Source organism: Papaver somniferum, chromosome 5, assembly GCF_003573695.1.
Source record: "Papaver somniferum cultivar HN1 chromosome 5, ASM357369v1, whole genome shotgun sequence".
Taxonomy (NCBI): domain Eukaryota; kingdom Viridiplantae; phylum Streptophyta; class Magnoliopsida; order Ranunculales; family Papaveraceae; genus Papaver; species Papaver somniferum.
The window spans coordinates 160,681,289-160,690,438 of NC_039362.1; the positions used below are offsets into that span (position 1 = coordinate 160,681,289).

Genomic DNA, 9,150 nt, shown 5'->3' on the forward strand with positions numbered 1-9,150 from the left:
GAATCTGGATTATTAAGTCTTAGTTTTAAAAGAAAAACGCCTCACGTGCAAATCTGTGATAGATAGCCATGGATTTCTGCTTTGAAATGGTTTTTGTGAAAATGAAGACCATGAACCCAGAATAAAAAAGGTTTTGAAAGCACGCTGAACCCAGAATAGGGCACAAGCATGATGCGCGTTTAAGGTGAAATCACAGGATAAGATAAATCTTTTACCGGGACAAAGTCCCTGTTTCTAGCGCCAGATTGTGAACACATAAATCACGAAGCCATCCACGTGTTCACAAACAATTTTCGCATACATTCTAATTCTAAAATTGTACGTCGTATGTGTAAAGGGGATGATTATATCGATTCATCGACTCATCGACTCAAAGCCTTCGAGCTTGTCATTGTCTAGTCGAATATTATCATAAATAATGTTCGTATAAAGGAATAAACAGAGAATCAAGTATAAATGTAAAGCACATGAAGTTCAACGCTGAATGTAAAGTGCTGAAATGTAAATAAGACAAAGATTTACGTGGTTCGGCACTAAGGCCTACATCCACGGGGATGGTGTTTCACTATGTATTGAATGATTACAAAGATAGTCGAATGACTTTAGAGTGTACATGGGTCTGCGGAAGTAGGGGGATTACTTACTCTTCCTATTTCTCTCTCCTATAATTGCTCTGGATTGGTCGACCCCTTCTCTCTTAGTGGAGAGGGGTATTTATAGGGTTGGAACGTGGGTCCCACTTCTGAGGTGTCGTTGTGATCTTATCTTCTTGTGCTTTGTGCCCATTACGCAGAGGACTTCGGCATATGCTGCGGCCTAAGCTTGAATACGAAGGGCTATCCTCGCCTCTTCCACGAGCTGATTGACACGTGTATATCTCTTTGGTATTTAATGCGGGTAGATGGGTGTCTGCTCGTGTCAGGCAAGTGTCTCTTTGTCTGGTCACATCTGTGTCAATCAAACTTCCTCTCAGCCGTTGATCTGGGATCTTCCTCGGGATTCGGTGTATTAACACCCAAGGGGTATTATCTGGTGCTCCTCTAAGCCATCATACCTCTGTGATCCTCTGTCCCTGACCGTCAGATCTGCTGACCGGTGGCATCTTCTGATGAGATGCTTGTTATCATGTTTTGATATCTTGTTTTGCATGCCTTCCACGTGTCTCTTTCTGTACACGTGGTGAATGATGAAAGGTGTACATACAGTTACCATCTCTTTTGTGCAGGTTTTAGTTAGGACGTCCAACACTACCTGCGATAAATCGGTGTACATAGCTTGGATATTGCAGGGCCACCAAGGAACAAGTGAAACTCGGAATAGAGATAGTGTATTGTGGTCGCGGACTCGCAGGTGATGATAAGTAGTGGGGATGGAATTGATAATGAAAATGATGAATGAACTTTCTAGGAAAGTACGTAACATTAGGACCCATGTAAACGATGATGTTTGACGTCATCGTCTCATCTTCATAGTCATTTAAATCCACTTTTATTCGACCCACCAAGCAAAACTCCCTTTCCCATTTTGTTTTTTTTCTTCTTTTTGTGGGAAGTGTCTGTCTACCATAGTTTGCCGTAGATAAGGTACAGCTGCGGCATCAGCATCTACTAATGCTGATACGATACGACTGTACCGGTGATGCAGACTGAAACTGACTGATATTGATTGCCAAATAGCCGAACTACAATTATACATCCAATTTCGGTTATGTTCCGTTTATCTTACGTTTATTAGACGAACTAGAATTGTACTTCGGTTTTGTTTCGTTTATTTTGCGTTTATTAGACGAACTACAATGATTAAGAGAAATTATTCACATAAGTTGCCACATTGTTACGTTTGCAAAGATTAACCATACAGATACGCAGAATTTATAGCTTGGAATGCCTTCAAATTACAAAGAGACCAAGAAATAGTATAAGGAAGTTACAGTATAAACACGAATAGATTAGTATTACATCTTTACTGATCGACTTATTTCTTTACAGTAGAATCGATATATGCATCACTTGACAGAAAAATTTCATGTACAATGCCACTGGCAAATGACAGAGAATAATTTTTCGAACGAAAAACAAGGGTACAAGACATCATTTATTCAATATTTTCATCAACTATACATTATGAACAACCCGGAGAGATCAGGACGTTACCTTATTAGATCAAAGAATAGTAGGAATATTATCTACAAATCAATAGTCACAACCAGTGGTGAATCACCTTTATCAACAACAAACTTCTTAACAGCTTTCTTCGAGTAAGTCATGATTTCAATATCATATGACCCCTGGAAGCCTCTAAACTTGAACTCTCCTTGATCATCAATATGCCCATGGGCATTAGATAGCCACTCTTTCTTGAGCGCAAGGTACCTCTTACCTGCTTGGTTAACATTACCTTCAGCATCAACCAAGTGTGCATGATCTCGACTCATAAAAAGCTCCCAAAATCCCCACAATACAATTCCTTCAACAGCAGGATGAGCAAACGCTTCACGGAGCATAACCTCCAAATCATCAGCCCTGACATATTCATTTTCCGCAGAGACGTCCAATTCTGTGAACCAAATCGGAAGCCCAAGAATTCCCAGCTTATCCAAGGCAGAACAGACTAGAGGTCCCACAGGATTATCAATATGTCCTTGAATTCCAATTCCCCCCACAGGTGCACCTTGCTCTTGCAAACCAAGAATTTGTTGAATGTATTTCTCTGGATAAGACCTAGTATCACATCCATCCTCCACATGATAATCATTCACAAAAAGAGTTGCAGATGGATCAAGTTGGTTTGCACTTTTGAACATAAAAGACCTGATATCCTTTCCCAACCTATCTGGGAAGTAAGATCCATGAAGCATCTCATTGTTCACATCGTAGTGTCTGAATTTACCCTTGTAGCGTGTTAGAAGACCTTTTAGACGATTTTGAACCGCGGTCATTAGATCAGTGTTGTTCAACGATTGAACCCAAGGTTGGACATTGTATTGAACATCCCAGAAGATGCAATGACCTCTGACATCTATATTGTGCTTTGCGCATAAATCCAGTAGGTCATCAGCATCGTTGTAATTGAAGTTACCTTGCTGTGCCTCTGTCCAATACCACTTCAACTCGTTTCCAAACACAGCCCAGTTGAAATTCTTTACAAAGAAATCAACAAAGTCTTCATTGTCTATGTTGGTTCTACTAATGCATGTTCCGAAGGGGAAACTGTTTTGTGTTTGTTTGACTTTAACAAAGGTGTCTGAAGTAGGCGATCCAGAGAATTTCAAAACGACGTCACGTTTGCGTAACTGAGACAGCAATATAGAAAAAGTTAATTAATCTGTATTTTATGTATCACAAAAATTATTAACCAAAATTGGCGGAGTGATAACTTTTGAATCATTGCACATCAAGTAATAATGCTCCATAACAAAAGTTCGCATATTGTGTATGAGTTTGTTACGTTTGTCAACACCAAGATACTAGCAAGAGATGGCCACTGATGGATAGTGTGAAACATAACAATTTCAGTTCTATAATGGAAGGAAAAGTACCTTATCCGTCTGCCTCCTTAAGTGTTTAAATCTTGCTCTCCTATCAACTGGGAAAATCTGAAGTCCTGCTATCATCAAGTCAACACCTGCAGAAGGACCTTGAATGTAAACCATAGTTTTAGAAGGCTGCTTCTCGACCCTAAAAGAACCCCCAATTTCATGCCACCGGTCATCCCCAATTTCAGTTTGACCCCCATTGACCCACTGACCATCAACACTAAGAGCAATATTCACATTTTGAGGGCTAGTTATTCCAGAACCAAGTCGAACCCAAGCAGATACTTGGTATGTTAAGTAGGTATTCAGTTCATCTGTGATCATTTGAGCTGGCCCCATCCAGGTTTGTGTTCGGTTCGTCACAAGAATATAGCGACCACTTAGAGGTTCATAGGCTCCAAGGGAATCTCTTGCCATTTGAGGAACTATACGAGGTGAACCAGTACCAATGGACAAAGTACATTGACCAAGTGGAAACCACCCATTTAGGCCATCATTAAGATTAGTGTTCCGAATTGCATTCACACCATAAGGCACATTCTTCAAAACAGATGACAGTTTTTGGGATCAGAGAATTGTTAGGTTCCAACAAGAAAGATGATTATTATTGAACATTTAGATTCAAATTCAATCACTGGCAGAACTGAATGAAAACTGAGTCAAATAGTCAATCTATTTGAAATAAAATAACTTTTTATCATTCTAACTTAAGGTGTAGTAAAAGGTCGATGTTACTATTACTAACCTTATTAGGTGGACGAGGTGAAGGAGGCAGTTTTGCTGCATGTTTTATTAGGAAACTATTTACAAGAATGTCAGTTCCTGGAGGTGGCCCTTCCAAATAAACGACTACCTTTGAAGGCGAACTGTTGAGAAGGAACTTCCCTTGCAACTGTACCCAGTTCTTATCAGTTGCCTGCAAGCTGTGCAACAGGAACGACTTTGTTTCAGTGATTTGAGAAAGGAGACAAAAAAAATCCTTACTCTTTACGGTACAGGCAAGCAGCAGAAATACAAAACTTATGAGTTATCTAAAGAAATCAGAGAAGTAGGAGAAAACTAACTTGGCAATGCCTATGTATTGGTCATGCTGGTTCGGTATTTGAACAAACAACGTTGCACGGAGATCGGCAGTAGTGACATTGTTCCCGAAAATCCGAACTACAGCATTTACCTCATAGGCAAGTTTCCGTTGCACCCTTCCAGTTATGTCCTGCTGAATCCCATTCCAGATCTGTGTTCTTTCCGTTGCAGAAGCAAAGTATCTTCCAGATGATGGAACTATTTTACCATCTCCCATGGATTCCTGTACGAGAATCTTACAGCTTCTTGCAGACCAATTGTTAAGGCCATCCTCAAATCGAGGGTTCAGTATGATACTCTCATCTCTATTCTTATCTCCATCATTGAAAGGTTTAGCAATTTCAGGCTACTCACATGTAACAAACAAAGGATTTTAGTTATTAATCCTTAGAGACTATATAGCAAATCTTAAGAGGTCATACCACAATAGCCTACATCTCAAACAAATCCTCATGGTAAACATAGTTCGTGGAAAGTAAAGACACTCACAGCACATTATTTCCTTCGTAGATAGGAAATCTTAAGGCTTAAACTCTAAATAGTATTGGAAATCTCTAAGTACATTTTATGGGACATTAGATTAACTACTAAACATCCACAGCTTCTTATTGTCTACTGAAGCTCTAAGTTGAAGTCAATACAGCAAGAAAGGTAAAAACCTCGTACCTGACACTTGCTGACAATGTAGGAGGAGACTACAACAGAATCTATGAGTAGATCTACACCTGGATCAGGCCCTTCCAGAAAGAAAACCACTCTCTTGGGCATTGCTTCCAGGGTAAATGTGCCTGTCAAGCTTTCCCAACGCTCCTTCGACGCAGAAGCTCTGTGAAAATGAACATCCATCAACCTGATTTCCTTGTAATTATCTAAGTGATGAACTTACAAATTAAAATAACAGATAGAAATTGTAGAAAACTAAAAGATGAAGTTCCTACTACCTCCCGATAAATAAGTAACTAGTTGATGAATCTTCGTTTTCGAGTTTTAAGGTAGCGATCACTTTAGAAGGTTCTTCATGGGAGCTTGAGACTCTAACACAGGCAGATACCGAGTAAGTAGAACCTGGTAAAACTCTAGTTGTAATATCCTGCTCCAAGCCTTGCCAGCATTCTTTGCGATTTGTAATGACAGCGTAATTTGAGCCTGTGTTCGCTGATATCCCTTCATGATTACCCGATTCTCTTGTAACAAAAAGCCCATCACACAAATTGGGATGCCAAGAACTAAGTCCTCCCGAAAAGTCATGGTTATGGATGATGTTGTTGGATGTACTCTGTTATTGAACGTACAAAAGCTCAGCCAAAGCTACTGACTATGTGCTAAATCTATTACTTGATGACAAGAAAAGAACACGTACCTCACACACAACAGAATCTATGAGTAGGTCTACTCCTGGTTCAGGCCCTTCCAAATATAAAACAACTCTACTGGGCATAGTTTCCAGACAAAATGTACCCGTCAAATTTTCCCATCGCTCATGAGATGCAGAAACTCTGCAACAACACGTTCCAATCAATCTACTTCCTGTCTTTGAAGAGAAGAAATATAAAACTAGAACAAAATAGAAGAGCAAATTTCTATTACCTCCCAACAAATAGGTAATTAGTTGGTGAATCTTGGTATTCTAGTTTCAATGTAGCAACGACTTTAGCAAGTTCCGGAGGAGAGCTTGAGACTCTAACACAAGCTGAGACCTTGTAGGTTAGAGCCGGTGAAACTCTGCTTGTAATATCTTGCTCCAAGCCTTGCCAACTTTCTTTGCGATTTGTAATGACAGCGTAATTTGAGCCTGTGTTTGCTGATATTCCTTCACGATAACCCGTTTCTCTTGTAACAAGAAGCCCATCACAAAAATTGGTATGCCAAGAACTAAGTCCTCCAGAAAAGTCATGGTTATGGATGATGTTGTTGTCCATACGCTGTTATTGAACGTACAAAAGCTCAGCCAAAGCTACTGACTATGCAGTAAAGCTTTTACCTAATGCCGATGAGCCATCACAAGAAATGAACACGTACCTCACACACAACTGAATCTATGAGTAGGTCCACACCTGGTTCAGGCCCTTCCAAAAATAAAACAACTCTACTAGGCATGGTTTCCAGATAAAATGTACCCGTCAAATTTTCCCATCGCTCATGAGATGCAGTAACTCTGCAACAACACATTCCCGTCAATCTACTTCCTGTCTTTGAAGAGAAGAATATAAAACTAGGACAAAATAGAAGAGCAAATTTCTATTACCTCCCAACAAATAAGTAATTAGTTGGTGAATCTTGGTATTCTAGTTTCAAAGTAGCAACGACTTTAGCAAGTTTCGGAGGAGAGCTTGAGACTCTAACACAAGCAGAGACTTTGTAAATTAGACCCGTTGAAACACTGCTTGTAATATCTTGCTCCAAGCCTTGCCAGCATTCTTTGCGATTTTTTGTAACAACATATTTTGATCCCGAGTTTGCTGCTACTCCTTCCAGATAACCCGATTCTTCCGAAACAACAAATGCATCACAAGAATTTGGGTGCCAGGAATCTAATCCTCCAGAGAAGTCATGGTTAAGGATGATGTTGTTGGCAGAACTAATCTATTAATCCAAAAAAAGAGAGTAAATGAATAACTTAGAAAAAAGAAATAGAAGTATAAACTAATAACTTATAAAACTCTAAGCAATCACAAAATCTTCCAGAAATAAATTAGCACATTTCGCCGAAGTTCAATTGTTAGCAAAGCAATTAGGTTTTTCTCTTTCTCAATTAACCTCATTTTGTTTCTAGGTTCATGGAACAGTATGGAAACATAAGAAGTCTCAAAGAAAAGTGTGTATGGAAACAAAACCTGATTGTATAAAACTCAATTGCAACAACATTTGGTTTGTCATTTCATTGGTTCACTTCCATAACACCATGAAATATGATTTCTTAAGAAACATATAGAAACCAAGATGGGGAGAGTACAACACTACCTCCAAACTGTTCTTGCTTGATTGTGGGTTCTCCTGAATTTCTCCGATTTCCTAATATGAACACAGATTAAAAGAACCATAAGGTTATGAACTCTAGGAATTCTGATACCCTATGAGACAGATAGATAGAGAAATCCACCTCAGAATTAGTATTGTCTGCATTTCTTGGTTGTGGCTGCTCCTGAATTTCTCTGGTTTCCTATTATAAACAAAAGATCAAAGTACCATAAGTTTATGAACACTAGGAAGTCGGATACAGTATGAAACAAATTGAGGGAAAATGAGATAAACCCACCTCAGGTTTAGCATTGCCTGCATTGTTGTCTTGTGGGTTTTCCATAACTTCTTTAGATTCCTGGTGTAACAACACAAGAATGAATTCAACAACAAAACAAACAAAAAATAGGCATTAAAATCACAAGTCGACAGGGAGAGGGGAGAGACAAAAGGGGAAGGGGTTTTACCTGCAAATGATCCTTTTGTTTAAGGGTTTTTGTTCTTCTTCGAGATTTAGAAGATGGACCGATGAAACAACAAGCCGCGAACCTCTTCATTTTTATAGTTTGTTGTTGGAAATGTGTTTGATTTGCAGTGAAATGTACGAAAAGAGCGGGACTGGACCTAATTCAGTTTTCTTATTTGCTACTACTAACTAAGAGGATTATATGCTAAACAAGCAATCGGTTGTATTGCCTTTGAATTTTGTCTATCGTTTCTTTTTGTAAGTAAATAAAACTCCAACTCCTGAATTAGTGAATTTTGATCTTAACTGAAACTGAAATCCAAACTAACAACTATAAATAGGTTATAGACCACCATTCTTTTCTTTTCTTTTCTTTTCTTTTTTCTCTTTTTCTCTTGTTCTTTTTGTTGATTTTGATTTGTTTATTACTTTGTCTTGCAGTCTTGGGTGACCTTTACTGCACCTGCACCTGAAATAGTGACGGTGGGGAGGGTTTGGTATCAGTTTTTCTTTTTCATTTTCTTTTTCTTTTTTTTTAAAGACTAAAAAGAGTTTTAGCTAGGGCTGTCCTCCGGGTATCACTAGCCCCGCCCTATTTATAAAAGTCGGTCCGGTTTTTAAATTTATGGACCATAACCATACGGTTAAGAATCTCGGATACCCTTCGATTTCGGCTACCCATTGGATATCAAGAAAACTATTAAAAAATTTCAAAAACTTGATTTTTTCTCTTTTTTGGCTTGATTTAATTTTTTTTTTACAAAAATTTATTATTAATTCTTCATTAAAGTATTAATAAAGATTAAATATAAGAAAAAACGAAAAAAAAAAATCTAAGCCAAAACTAACAAAATACTGATAATTTTGCTAAAAAGATTAATAAAAGTTAGAATAACCGGATACCCGGGTATTACCCGTTTGGACCCGTTAAAATTTGGGTTCAATCGAGTAATTATTCATCGGTTCTAGAGTTGTTAAAGGGTCCAATTTTAGGACCCGGAGCCGGACCCATTTCTACAGGATCCGGTTCTAGGTTCGGGTAATGGATACCCAATGACAACCCTAGCTTTAGCAGTTCTCTCTTTTTAGAGGTTATAATCTCTGACTC

General features: G+C 38.6%; 1 protein-coding gene across 2 annotated transcripts; it reads right to left on the reverse strand.

Annotated features, from left to right (window-relative positions):
- Positions 1-1,914: 1,914 nt before the first annotated feature.
- On the reverse strand, positions 1,915-8,430 carry LOC113283415. 2 transcript variants are annotated; one of them, XM_026532659.1, is made up of 14 exons: positions 8,044-8,430; positions 7,875-7,934; positions 7,719-7,778; positions 7,580-7,630; positions 6,864-7,201; positions 6,638-6,773; positions 6,206-6,540; positions 5,979-6,114; positions 5,560-5,894; positions 5,285-5,444; positions 4,600-4,964; positions 4,281-4,458; positions 3,539-4,075; positions 1,915-3,292 (listed from the first exon to the last, which is right to left on the reverse strand). In XM_026532659.1, the coding sequence occupies exons 1-14, from the start codon at positions 8,131-8,133 to the stop codon at positions 2,186-2,188; spliced, it is 3,888 nt and encodes a 1,295-aa protein (XP_026388444.1). In that variant the 5' UTR covers positions 8,134-8,430; the 3' UTR covers positions 1,915-2,185. The 2 variants fall into 2 exon arrangements, with proteins under 2 accessions (XP_026388444.1, XP_026388445.1); XM_026532660.1 differs by lacking the exons at positions 6,206-6,540; positions 6,638-6,773.
- Positions 8,431-9,150: the final 720 nt, after the last annotated feature.